The sequence below is a fragment of the Symphalangus syndactylus genome, chromosome 24 (assembly GCF_028878055.3).
Source record: "Symphalangus syndactylus isolate Jambi chromosome 24, NHGRI_mSymSyn1-v2.1_pri, whole genome shotgun sequence".
In the NCBI taxonomy this organism is placed as follows: Eukaryota; Metazoa; Chordata; class Mammalia; order Primates; family Hylobatidae; genus Symphalangus; species Symphalangus syndactylus.
In genome coordinates this window covers 34,602,591-34,616,602 of record NC_072446.2, presented here as the reverse complement: position 1 = coordinate 34,616,602, position 14,012 = coordinate 34,602,591, and the positions used below count along the sequence as shown (strand labels likewise).

General features: G+C 51.2%; 2 protein-coding genes across 3 annotated transcripts in view; one reads left to right on the top strand and one right to left on the bottom strand.

Moving 5' to 3' along the window:
* Positions 1-9,907, top strand: part of VSTM2L (V-set and transmembrane domain containing 2 like) — a 43,484-nt gene extending 33,577 nt beyond the window's left edge. The window contains exon 4 of the mRNA XM_055265801.2: positions 8,528-9,907. Coding sequence (XP_055121776.2) covers positions 8,528-8,800 — 273 coding nt within the window. The 3' untranslated portion in view covers positions 8,801-9,907. The remainder of the gene's footprint in view (positions 1-8,527) is intronic.
* The window catches only part of TTI1 (TELO2 interacting protein 1), a 105,699-nt gene that overhangs the window by 7,336 nt on the left and 84,351 nt on the right, over positions 1-14,012 (bottom strand). The gene's annotated exons all lie outside the window — the stretch shown is intronic.

Genomic DNA, 14,012 nt, shown 5'->3' with positions numbered 1-14,012 from the left:
CCTGGCATGGTGTAGTAGGTACCCAATAAATACTTGTTGGATAACTATCACACACACAGACGTACGCCCAGGCCAATGTGTGTGAACCCATACACAGATTTTGGTTTTTTTTTATTTTTTGAGATGGAGTTTCACTGTTGTCACCTAGGCTGGAGTGCAGTGGTGCGATCTTGGCTCACTGCAACCTCTGCCTCCTGAGTTCGAGAAATTCTCCTGCTTCAGCTTCCCCAGTAGCTGGGACCACAGGAGCATGCCACTGTGCCTGGCTAATTTTTTTTTTTTTTTTTTTTTTGTATTTTTAGTAGAGACTGGGTTTCACCATGTTGACCAGGCTGGTCTCGAACTCCTGACCTCAGGTGATCCTCCTGCCTCAGCATCCCAAACTGTTGGGATTACAGGCATGAGGCACCATGCCCGGCCAGATGTTTGTATGTAGGCATGCCACCACAGTGTGGATCCCATGTCTGTTCACGTGTGCGTACTGGTGACATGACATGAATGAGTGAAAGAGCTTCTGTGGGGGCCCAGGAAACTCAGACCCTGTCTACAGGGAACAGCTGAGCCAGGCAGGGACCTAGGCCCTATATTCCCATGACTTCTAAAAATCCCAATTTTAGTGGAATATCTCTTTAGTTTTAACTATTGGGACCTAATTAGATCTTTTGAAAAACACTGTCTAAGCCAAATAGTGCAGTCTACAGGCTGATGGAATCCCAGAATCTCATAGGGAGATCATTTACCTGGGAGGACAGGCATCTGTGATCAAATAATAATGATCCAAGGTTGAGGGTAAGAAAGTGCTGTCAGCTTCGAGGGCCTTGGTCGGGGGAGGGCTTCGTGAACCTGCCAGGTTGGCCATGTTGGCCTTATGAAGATCCAGCCTCTGAGAGTCGGCTGTGCTGACTGCCGGGTGGGGACTGTGAGGACACAGTGGGGCCAGCACTTAGCATCCCAGGAACTGAGTCCTGGTTCCAGCTCTGCCACCTCCTTGACTCTCCCTTTTCCTCAGTTAGCTGTTGTTGAAGGCATATATGAAAACGCTTTGGAAACTGTAAAGTACTACGGATTAGACTATGTGAATGACAGTGGTTCCTAGGGTGGAAACTTGTTAACATGAATTTATGACTCGTAAAACTCCTATTCCTAGCAAGCAAGCAGGATGCGAGCAAGGGAATAAAAAAAAAAAAAATTCAGATGCTGGGCACAGTGCACACCTGTAATCCCAGCGCTTTGGGAAGCCAAGGTGGGCAGATCATCTGAGGTCAGGAGTTCGAGACCAGCCTGGCCAACACAGTGAAACCCCATATCAACTAAAAATACAAAAATTAGCCAGGTGTGGTGGTGCACGCCTGCAGTCCCAGATACTTGGGAGGCTGAGATGGGAGAATCACTTGAACCCAGGAGGCAGAGGCTGCAGTGAGCTGAGATCGCACCACTGCTCTCATAAGGAGATCATTTATGTGGGAGGACAGACATCTGTGATAAAATAATAATGATAATAATATAGCAGCTAACATTTATTGAGTGCTTACCATATGTTAGGAGCCAGGACAAGCACTTTACATGAATTATCTCGTTTAACTTGGGCCCAGGGAAGGACCCTGGCCTAAAAATATATCCCTTGATAGCTTGCATCTGCTAAGGATTCCACCATTAGGTGGAATCATTTCCATGGCTCAGGCAAACATTTCTGCTTATTGGCCATTTTCAAGTTCTGGAAGTTTTTCTTTCTATCTAACTGAAGTCCTTTGCGCTAGAATTGAGGTTAATTTTCCCCTTAACCAGTTTTGCAAACAGAGAGAGTCCACAACTTCCTAATTTTAAGACGAGGTGAAATTCTCCACACATACCCTCCTTCCTGGGGGACTTCATCACTGTAAATGGCTCGTGGTTGGAAGCTGAGTTAAACCAAGATGACTCTGGAAAGACCATGGTCTCACACATACACACTCCCTGCCCTCTGGGTGTTCCCAGTCCAACGTGGGATATGGGTGTTAATCCAATAATCATACATGATAAAAAATAGAATTACAACTGTGACCAAAATGAGGAGAGCTGCCATAACGGGGGATCTGATCTAGCCTGGGGGGCCAGGAGGGCTTCCTGGAGGAGGTGCTATTTGAAGTGAGCACTGAGGTGTGGAGGATTTGACAAGGGGTGGGGAACTTGGCTGCGTGTGCGCGCTGGAGGAATTGCTAGTGGCCGATAAGGCTGAGGGGCAGGCTGGGAAGAGACCTCAAAGGACCTTGTCAGCCACCACGGTGACCATCGAAGAGTTTAAGTTGGGGGCATTTTGAAAAAATTGGTCTGGCTGTTGTGGAAGAAGAGGCTGGAAGGTTGTGCAGATCTGGGAGGAGGCTGGGGGGATGGCCCAGATGGGAGAAGCCCTGGATCTTGCTTTCGCCAGGCCGGGGGGTGTGGATTCTGGAGAGAAGGGGAAGGGGTCCGATGGTGTTTAGAGGAGGTCAGTGGGTTCAGGGGTGGAGTGTGCGGAGTGCGGAAAGAAAACAGAAATGGTGATTGTAGAGTTTGGCTACAGCAGTAAGGCCTTCTGGGGCCCAGGTCTGGGGAGACCCTGAGTTGGGTTCTGAACATGCTGAGTGGCTAGCGAAGTGCCGGATGGAGTTGATAGAGGCTGATTGCAGGGCCCAGCCTGGAGCAGGAGCCATCTGACCCCTATTCCTCACCCTAGCACTTTCCCTGGGGCCTCCCCCTCTGCCAGGAGGCCATGTGAAGGCAAGGGTTGGCATCACGAGTACAAATCCATTCTTCTGGCGTGGCTGGAAGACGATCCCAGCCTGCCCAATGTGAGCTGGCCTCGGGGTATCCCTGCAGTGCCCGGAAAAGCCTGAGCCGTGGGGCGAGCAGGGAGGAGGCTGAACTTGGCCCTAGCCAGGGTTCGGCCTTGTCTCTTTCAGCGTAATTAGGTGCTTAATTGCACTGCTGAGGCCTGTCGATGCCTGTGTGGAGGTGATTATGATTTACAGCCGGGTCGCCATGTGGGGCTCTCCTTTCTTCGTGGGCTCTCCAGTCGCCCTGGAGGGCTGGGCTGAAGGGCTTTCTGCATAATGTGTGGTGGATGAAATCCAGCGGGCAGCTCCTGGAGTGGGATATTGGGCCCCCTCCTGTGGGAGAGGTCTCTGATGAGGTTTGGGGCTGGGTTTCCCCAAGATATGGAGGGTTGGGGGCCTTGGAAAGACATGAGAAGACCGACCTGTAGTTTACTGTTCAGAAGGCTCCCAGAGGGGTGGGTAAGGTGTGGCCTCTGTCACCAGCTGGGTGGCCTTGAGAAAATCGCTTCACCCCTCTGAGTCTCAGTTTCTTCACCTGCATCATAGGGTTATTGTGAGGTTTAAATAAGATTGATGAGGCCGGGCGCGGTGGCTCACGCTTGTAATCCCAGCACTTTGGGAGGCCGAGGCGGGTGGATCACGAGGTCAGGAGATCGAGACCACGGTGAAACCCCGTCCCTACTAAAAATACAAAAAATTAGCCGGGCATGGTGGCGGGTGCCTGTAGTCCCAGCTACTCGGAGAGGCTGAGGCAGGAGAATGGCGTGAACCTGGGAGGCGGAGCTTGCAGTGAGCCGAGATCGCACCACTGCACTCCAGCCTGGGCGACAGAGCAAGACTCCGTCTCAAAAAAAAAAAAAAAAAAAAAAGATTGATGAAGCATGGCTGGGCGTGGTGGCTCACACCTAGAATCCCAGCACTTTGGGAGGCTGAGGCAGGAGGATTGCTTGAGCCCAGGAGTTCAAGACCAGCCTTGGCAACATAGTGAGACCCCATCTCCACAAAAGATACAAAAATTGGCCAGGAGTGGTGGTGCACACCTGTGGCTCCAGCTACTCAGAAGGTCGGAGGGGGTGCTGAAGTGGGAGGATTGCTTGAGCCCAGGAGGTTGAGGTTGCAGTGAGCCATGATCACGCCAGCGCACTCCAGCCTAAGGTGACAGAAGGCGACCCTGTCTCAAAAAAAAAAAAGAAAAGAAAGAAAGAACGAAAGAAAGAAAGATTCATGAAACTTATCACATCATCTCACAGTGATCAGGCACTTCATAAACGTTAGCCACTGGCATTACTGTTGCTGTTATTATTTTTGTTAAAAATATCGTATTTGCCTTCTCCAGATTGTGCTTAGAGGCATGGACCACAGGGACTGGGAGGGAGTCATGTCTGACGTGCATCCTCGCCCTTTGTCCTGTTGGAAGTTCACTCGCTGAGTTGCTTGATTATGGGTTAGGGGTCTAGGTTCTCCGTTAGACTGTCAGCTCGTGCCAGCATTACTGGGATCTGGCTGGCTCATTGTGGTAGGCACTCGCTAAAGGCTTGTTGAATGAATGGACAAATTTAGCCCAAGAAAACCGAGGCCAGAGTGCTGGTGACTTGTCAGGGTCAGCGCCTGGCCTCCCATCACTCCCTGCAGTGCTCCCTGCCCTCCTCCTCTCTGAGAGAGGAAGAGCTCGTGCTTCTGAAGGCCACATCTGTCTGTTGGCAGAGGGGGTGACAGGGAGGAGGGAGCTGGCTGCCTGGGGAGCCGTCCAGGCCTTCGTGGCCCCATCTGGGGGATGGGAGTGGGTGGGCTGAGGGCTGGGCCTCGCTTGGTGCTCCCTCCCTAGGAGCGAGTGCTCCCAGCACTTTGCATTATTACTCCATTAGCGCCTTGTAGGGTTGACAAATGAAGGATAATTAATATCCGTGAGGGAAGCAGATGTTGAGGTAATTCGTTCCCGCTGCGCATTTGCAACAGCATCTCCTAACTCGCCAGAGAGAGCGCACAGGACCGCAGGGCGGAGGTGATGGAGTCAGAGGGACAGGGTGGGCTCCAGCAGGGCCTGGCACTAGGGAGGGGGCACCCCCACAGTCAGAGGGGCAGCTGGGAGGGTTTCCCACTGCTTGCCATAGGGAAGTCCTGCCTGGGTGCCACCTCCGTGCCTCTGCTGAAGGCTTTCCCTCCATATAGGGGACGATGGGCAGCCGGGAAGGCTCAGCATGAGGGAGGAAGATCAGACTCCCTGCTGCTGGACACTCTCTTCTTCCCTTCCCTGAGGCCCTGCCAGCGCTGGTGGCCCTCGGTGAGCCTGTCACACCACTGGAAGGGTGAGAGTGCATGGAGCCTGTTCCCAGTTCCACCACTCACTGACTCCATGCCTCTGGGCAAGTCACTTCTTTTGGAGCCTCAGTTTCACTATCTGCAAAGTGGATATCGTTATGTGTATTCACCCTGCTATAAAGAGCTACCAGAGACTGGGTAATTCACAAAGAAAAGAGGTTAAATTGACTCAACATTCTGCATGAGTGAGGAGGCCTCAGAAAACTTACAATCATGGTGTAAGGCTAAAGGGAAGCAAGGCATGTCTTACGTGGTGGCAGGAGAAGAGTGAACGAAGGGGAAACTGCTGCTTTTAAACCATCAGATCTTGTGAGAACTCACTCACTATCACGAGAACAGCATGAGAAAACTATCCCCATGATCCAATCACCTCCCACCAGGCCCCGCCCTCAACACGTGGGGATTACAATTTGAGATGAGATTTGGGTGGGGACACAGAGCCAAACCATATCATCATGTGCATGTGGCTTAAAATTAGAAAGCATGACATCTGAGTACCACTTCAGTTGGAGAAAGAAGGTCATGGGTTGGGTCCATTCATTCAACAAATGTTGATGATTATTTATGGAGTGCTGGGCTCTGTGATAACCACTCACATGGACAAAATAAATATTGTCCCTGCTCTCATGGGGGGTACGGTTTAGCCAGGGAGAGAACCCAAAATCAAGTCAACAGACAAATACACGATTCAAAATGGGAAGACTGCTATGCAGGAAATAGGAGGGAGTGGGGGCAGGGGGTCAATTTCTTGGAGGAGGTGACATTTAGGATGAATGGGAACCAAGCAGGTGAAGATGAACAGGGAACCCCACCCAGGCAAAGGGCCCAGCATGCACAAAGGCCGTGAGGTCAGCAAGAGTTTCCCATTGGGGGGTTGATGGAAGAGGCCTCCCCAGGGCAGATTGGTAAGATGATTAGAAGTCACACGTGTGAGTGCCCAGCACAGGCTCAGAAACATCTGCAGGCTGCATGCAGAGGGTGTGCTTTCTTATCCTGGCCCCCTCACTGCAGGGGTGACCAGCAGGGGCATCCCACCTGGAGCCAGAAGCTGGGCTTCCCTCTCTAGGAGCTGGGGCTTGGCAGGAACAGGCCAGCTCGTTGTCCCTCCAGAAGAGATGGACCAGTAGTCCACAGGTCTGAGGCCCACTCACCTGAGCCTACAAAGCTGTCTGGAAAGGGGATCAGTGGCTGGCAGCTGAGAACTGATCTCCACTGTTCTGTCCAGGCAGGACAGGGGCTGCAGGCAGGTTTTATTTTATTTTATTTTCTAAGAAGAAGGGGCCAGGAAAGGAAAGAAGCCCCCTCCCACTACCACCACCCCTCTCCATAGGCCCAACTCCTTTTTTTTTTTTAAATCTTTTATTTTGAGTTATAGTCTCAGGAAAAGTTTCAAAAATAGGTCATTAAGTCTCCTGTACCCATCAGCCAGCTTCCCTGTGGTGTACCTTATGTAACTGTCCATCTGCTTTTTCTTTTATAATTGAAAAAACACCCACAGCAACGTTATATTCAGGGCAGATTTATTCATAAGAGCTTTAATCTGGAAATCACACAAATGTCCATTGGCGGGTGATCACATAAACAAATTGTGCAGTATGCATGTGATGGAATACTATACAGCAGTGAAAAATAACAAATGGATGGCCGGGCATGGTGGCTCACACCTATAATCCTGGCATTTCGGGAGGCTGAGGTGGGTTGATCACTTGAGGCCAGGAGTTCAGGACCAGCCTGGCCAACATGGTGAAACCCCGTTTCTACTACAAATACAAAAATTAGCTGAGCATGGTGGCAGGTGCCTGTAATCCCAGGTACTGGGGAGGCTGAGGCATGAGAACTGCTTGAACCCAGGAGGTGGAGGTTGCAGTGAGCTAAGGTTGTGCTACTGCACTCCAGCCTGGGTAACAGAGACTCTGTCTCAAACAAACAAATAGATGCAGGCAGCAACATGGAGAAATCTCACCAATAACAGGTTGTGTCAAAAAAGCCAGGCACAGGAAAGAAGCCACACATACAAGAGTTCCAAAACAGAAAAAAACAAATCTGTGGTGACAGAAGTCAGTCAGAAAGCGGGGGACCCCAGTGGGGGGAGTATTGCTGAGTGAAGGGTGTGCTCTAGGGGGTCACGAATGTTCCATGCTTTGCTCTGGACGGTGGTTACACAGGTGTACACACAGGAAACACTTCCTCAGGCTGTGTGCACTTTACATAAGTGATACTCCCATTTTAAAATAGAAATGTAAAAACCCAACCAAATAAAACAAAAAGTCAAAGTACAAAGACGAATATAATATCCTTGTTCCCCCCAAGTGGAGTGAATAGTTATTAGCATCTTGATATATTTGTCATCAGCTTTTATATTGTTTTGTTTTGGTTTTTATTATGTTATGTTATTTTATTTATTTATTTTTTTGAGACGGAGTCTCGCGCTGTCGCCCAGGCTGGAGTGCAGTGGTGCGATCTCAGCTCACTGCAACCTCCACCTCCTGGGTTGTTCAAATGATTTTCGTGCCTCAGCCTCACAAGTAGCTGGGATTACAGGCATGCACCACCACACCCCCGACTAGTTTTTGTATTTTTAGTAGAGATGGGGTTTCCCCATGTTGCCCAGGCAACATGCCCAGGTCTCAAACTCCTGACTTCAAGTGATCCGCCTGCCTCGGCCTCCCAAAGTGCTGGGATTCCAGGCATGAGCCACTGCACTTGGCCTGGTTTGGTTTTTAAAAGACCGGTCTCACTCTGTCACCTAGGCTGGAGTGCAGTGGTGCGATCATGGCTCACTGCAAGCCTCAAACTCCTGGGCTCAAACAGTCTTCGCACCTCAGCCTCCTGAGTTGCTGGGACTGCAGGCACCTCTATTATTGTTTTTTTTTTTTTTAGGAAATGTAAACTTTAAGACTAAATGAAGACTTTGCTTTGTAGTCTACCCAGGTCCACTTCCTCCCCTGTGTTCTGCCCCAGAGTCCACCACTGCTGTGAGGAGGCCCCGGTGTTCCCTCCTGTCTATTTTAAACTTCCACACCCGGAAGACCCCAAAACCAGTATAGAGTAGGTTTCTGTGTTTGTTTACATAAATGCACCCCCTGGGGGTGCGCAGCAGTGAGAGCTTTCCCTCTGTTGTTTGCCACTGAGCTTAACGTACCTAGTTCTAGCTCCGTCTTTCGGACCACTCTGCAGTGCTTCATGCAGGGAACCGGCCGCTGCTTAGTTATGCGGTCTGTTGGTGGACGTGGCAGTTGCTTTTACTTTTTTGCTATTTAACTCACTCTTGTGCAAACCTCGGTGGGCCCTTGTGGGAGTGTTTCTGGGGCTCCCGCCCTAGCATGCGATCCTGGGACCCGCCCCCGCCCCCCCGCACTCTTCTTCTCCCCCGCTGTCATCGGATGGATAGGTCATGGTCTCTCTGTCACCCCCAGGTGGTCAAGGTGGTGGGCAGCAACATCTCCCACAAGCTGCGCCTGTCCCGGGTGAAGCCCACGGACGAAGGCACCTACGAGTGCCGCGTCATCGACTTCAGCGACGGCAAGGCCCGGCACCATAAGGTCAAGGCCTACCTGCGGGTGCAGCCAGGGGAGAACTCGGTCCTGCACCTGCCCGAAGCCCCTCCCGCCGCGCCCGCCCCGCCGCCCCCCAAGCCAGGCAAGGAGCTGAGGAAGCGCTCGGTGGACCAGGAGGCCTGCAGCCTCTAGACTGATGCCCCTGCCCCTGCCCACCCGCCCCCACGCTGTACAGAGTGCATGAGGAGCCGCCGGACCACCGGGGACGGACTGCCTGCGTCCAGCCGCGCCCCATCCCCAAGGCCGCCTGTGGCCACCACGTCGGCCCTCTTTCCACCACCCCTTGCTCAGCATGTAAGCCCCATCCACCCCTGCCCTTTCAGACCCCTGCGGTGACCTGGCTCGGAGAAGGTGGCCCTGGGCACCAAGGGGACAACCGCCCTGAACACTGAATGCTGGGGCCCGGAGCCACCCCCTTCCTGTCACCAGCTTCTGTGGAGTACAGTGTTTTGCTTTGCTTGCTTGTCCCCCATCCTGTCCTGAGCCGGGGCCCCCCAGCCTCACCTCCCTCCTCCTACCATCCCTCACTTGGACCTGGGGGTGTGGACAGTGACCCTTCCCTGAATATGGACTTGAATCTTCTGAGCAGAACTAGGGCCTCTCCCCTGGTGAAGGCCCAGGGAACCCAGGAGGGCCCTTCTGGGGCGGTGGCTCTGCAGGGTCACTCATGGAGGCCTAGGGGAACAGCGAGATGCCCCACCACCTCCTGGCGGGTCCTTCCTGTTCAGCTACCTGTGCGACCCTCCAGGGATGCAGGGGATCCAGGATTCTCTGCCCTGTCACATGGTGAGTCAGAAGGGAGGGGCCTTCCCCTCAGACCCATGGCCCCAGGCAGAGTTTTGCACCAGCAGGATCCCTTTGAGGGTCTTCAAGGCTCTCCCAGGAGTCCCCATCTGCCGGCCCACAATGCCCCAGCTCCCTCTTGGGTCCTGTGCAAGTCCACCCCAGGGCCTGGGGCTGTTGGGAGCCAAGGGCCCCCTGGTACTCAACTCCCTCATGATTCCCGATCAGGGGCACACCTGTCCCCTGGTTATTTGTAAATATTTCTATTGGACCCAATTCCCCTCGGAATTGGCTCGCACCTCTGGCTGCCGCAGCTCAGTGATGACGTGGGGGAGGTGGGAGAGGCCGACCGAGGGCTTTGCCTAGGGGTGGGTTGCCCTGTATACATGATCCAGTCCATGACTACCAGCCAACCTGAATAAAGCGGTTTTAAAAAAACCTCTGGGCAGTGTCTTTCTGGGGCATTTGTGCCTGGGGGCGGTGTGTGGGATGGAGGTGGGAGAGCAGGTGGCTAGCTCACACCCACGCCTCACTCAGCATCTTTCTCCTGCTTTGCACCCCAAGCAGCCCCTGGCTTCGCAGTATAGAGCATAGGACCAGTGCGGGCAGAGGGAGAGGGTGGGAGACAACCAGCTTTTGTTCAGCTCCAATCCTGTTACCAGGCACTCGAATTGTTCTTTGCCTCTGAGATAATCACCCACAGAGAAGACTGCATAAAACATGTTTACACAGTTTTGTAAATAATGTAAAGCAAATACTTATGTAGCCACTACCTACCAAATATAGCACCCCAAAAGAGAACCTCCCCAAGCCTGATGTGTCATCTCCATCTATCCCTTCTCCTCCCTCTTAGAGGCAGCCACTGTCCCCACAGTTAAGGTAATCTCATTCTTTTTTTTTTTTGAGACGAAGTTTTGCTCTGCCGCCCAAGCTGGAGTGCAGTGGTGCGATCTCGGTTCACTGCAACCTCCATCTCCCAGGTTCAAGTGATTCTCCTGCCTCAGCCTCCCGAGTAGCTGGAACTATAGGCATGTGCCACCACACCTGGCTAATTTTTTTGTATTTTTATTAGCGCCAGGGTTTCACCATGTTAGCCAGGATGGTCTCAATCTCCTGACCTCGTGATCTGCCCGCCTCAGCCTCCCAAAGTGCTGGGATTACAGGCGTGAACCACTGTGCCCGGCAGTTTTTTTGTTGTTTTGTTTTGTTTTTGTACTTTTAGTAGAACCGGGGTTTCGCCATGTTGGTCAGGCTGGTCTCAAATTCCTGACCTCAAATAATTCACTTGCCTTGGCCTCCCAAAGTGCTGGGATTACAGGTGTGAGCCACTGTGCCCAGCTGATAATCCCATTCTTAATGTTCTTTTTGTAGTCTTACTACCTATGTGTATGTCATTGTATTTATTTTTTAAGTTCCGGGGTGCATGTGCAGGATGTGCAGGTGTGTTACATGGGTGAATGTATGCCATGGTGGCTTGCTGCACCTATCAACCCATCACCTAGGTATTACGCTTGGCATGCATGAGCTATTTTCCCACTGTTCTCCCCCTCCTCTGCCCTCCCCCGTGTATGTCATTTTAAACAATATATGTGAGTTTCCTCCATTGTCTGACCTGCATACGCACAGAATCATACTGTATTTCTCATGTCTTATATTTGTGAGATTCATCTATGTTGCTGCATGTGTCTGTAATTTGTTCACCTTTATTGCTGTATAATATTTCACTGTATGACTATCTCACCATCTATCAACTTACTTATCCATTGTATTGCTGACAAGAATTGGAGTGTGTTCCCGACTGGGTACTATGACTTAACACTGCTGTGAGCACACTGGTCCGGATCTCCTGGTGCACGTGAGCCTGAGATTCTTCTAGTGGATTTATCAGGTCAGAGGCTTAGGCATTTTACTTTGGGATCTCATTTTCTCTTATAAGATATCAACAACCCCTTATTCCAGTTGAGGAAACAGGCTCAGAGAAGTTAAGTAGCTTGCCCAAAGTCACAGAGTTGTTGAACTCAGACCTCCCTTAGCCTTAAAGTCTGTTTGTCTTGTTTCTGCCAGGTCTGGACCACCTCCCTGGTCCTTGCCATCCCATACTACACCCTGGGCTCTTGACTCCCCTTGGTTTATTCCAGCTGAGGGTCCCACCCACCATGGTCCTGCTGAGAATCTGCCTGAGGATGTGTCCACCTGGGGCTCTCAGGTCAAGCCCTCATAGCCAGAGTAGCCATCTGGTCCTTGCTCTGCAACTGCAGAAACCACAGGCACCCCTTGGAGACTGGGAACTGTCAAAATGATGATTGACCTTGGCCCTGGGCCCCATGTCCCGGCCCTGTGCTGATCACCACAGTGGCCCTGAAGCAGGCCTTGCATCCTCTGTCTTCAGATGAGGACAATGAGGTTCAGAGAAGGGTGGGCTGGAGGATAGATGGATAGATAGATGATGGATGGATGAGGACATGAATAAGAACCAGGCTATGAAGTAGGCAGGACTCTCCACCTGCAGCAGAATCCAGGTATGCCAGGGATAGATGGTCTTATGACCTGTGGTCCTCTCAGGCCACTGGCTAGCCTGAACTCAATGAATATGGTCTCTTCCAGAAATCTCCACATACAAGGCTGGTTCTGGAAGGCCCAGGTCCCTCTAGGAAGGTGTGGGAGGATCTATGTCGTGCTAGAGTGATAACAGTACTCACCAGCCCTGAGCACCTCCTACGCACCAGGCACTAGTGAAGGGCTTTCCACAGGAAGTTCTGACATTCCACAGGGTCTCATCCAACCTTCCCAAGGGTCTGTGTCCCATCCCTGGTCATTTTACTCCCATAGAGGGGTCCCCCCAACCTCCTCAGAGGGATTTTTCTTGTTCCACTGGGAAGACAGACAAAAGAAGAAGAAGGTGCCTGGGTTAGAATCCTGCTTCTGCCCATCTTTGCCCCATGGCCGCAGGCAGGGCTCTTCACCTCTCTGAGCCTCAGTTCCCTGTTCTGTACCATGGGGATGCTCCTGGGGAAGTGCAAATCAAAACCACAATGTGTTACCACTTCACACACACGAGGACGGCTGGAATAAAAAAGACAGACACTAACAAGTACTGGTGAGGATGTGGAGACATTGGAACCCTCATGCACTGCTGGTGGGAATGTAAAAGGATGTAGCTGCTTTGGAAAACTGTCTGACGCTCCTCCCAAGGTTAGTCATAGAGTTACCAAATGACTGAGCAATTCCACTCCTAGGTATAAGCCCAGGAGGACTGAAAACACATGACCACATAAAAACCCGTGCCTGACTGTTTATAGCAGCATTATCCATAATAGCCAAGAAATGGAAACAAACCCCATGTCCATCAAATAATGGATGGCTAAATAAAATGTGATATATCAGCCTGGGTGCGGTAGCTTACGCCTGTAATCCCAGCACTTTGGGAGGCCAAGGCGGGCGGATCACGAGGTCAGGAGATTGAGAGTATCCTGGCCAACATGGTGAAACCCTGTCTCTACTAAAAACACAAAAATTAGCCGGATGTGGTGTAATCCCAGCTACTCAGAAGGAGAAGAATCGCTGAGGCTGAGGCAGGAGAGGGAGGCTGAACCAGGGAGTTGGAGGTTGCGGTGAGTCAAGATCGCCCCACTGCACTCCAGCCTGGAGACAGAGAGAGACTCCGTCTCAAAAAGGGGAAAAAAAAAAAAAAAGCGGTATATCCAGACAATGGAATATTATCTGGCAATAAAAAGGAGTGACATTCTGACACTACATGCTACACTGTGTCTGAGCCTTGAAAACACTGTGCTAAGCGAAAGCAGCCAGACACAAAAGGCTACATATTGTGTGATTCCATTTATATGAAATGCCCAGAATAGGCAAATCCACAGAGACAGAAATCAGATGGGTAATTGCCTGGGACTAAGGGAGAGGAGAGTGGGAAGTGACTGCTAATGGGTATGAGTTTCTTTTGGGGGTGATGGAAATGTTCTAAAATTGATTGTGGTGATGGTTGCACAACTGTGTGAATATACAAAAAGCCATTGAATGCACACTCTAAATGGGTGAACTATGTGGGACGTGAATGATATCCAAATAAAGCTGTTAAATGAAACAAGATGCTCCTGACCACAGTGCCCACCCCACATCAGGCATGGGGAGACGCTTAGGAAATTCTGGCTTCTATTAATATTGCTGTGAGTTTTATGTGAAGCCAGAGCAAAGTTTGCCTGTCCTCAAGGCATAGCTGGTGGGGGGTGGAGATGGGAGCAGGAGAGAAACATGAGGCTGGGGGAGGGAATTTCTTTTTTTGTTTGTTTGTTTTTGAGATGGAGTCTTGCTGCGACACCCAGGCTGGAGTGGAATTGTGCGATCTTGGCTCACAGCAACCTCCACTTCCTGGGTTCAAGTGATTCTCCTGCCTCAGCCTCCTGAATAGCTGGGATTACAGGCATGCACCACTACAACTGGCTAATTTTTGTATTTTTAGTAGAGACAGGGTTTCACTATATTGGCCAGGGTGATCTCGAACTCCTGACCTCAAGTAATCCACCCACCTTGGCTTCCCAAGTGCTGGGAT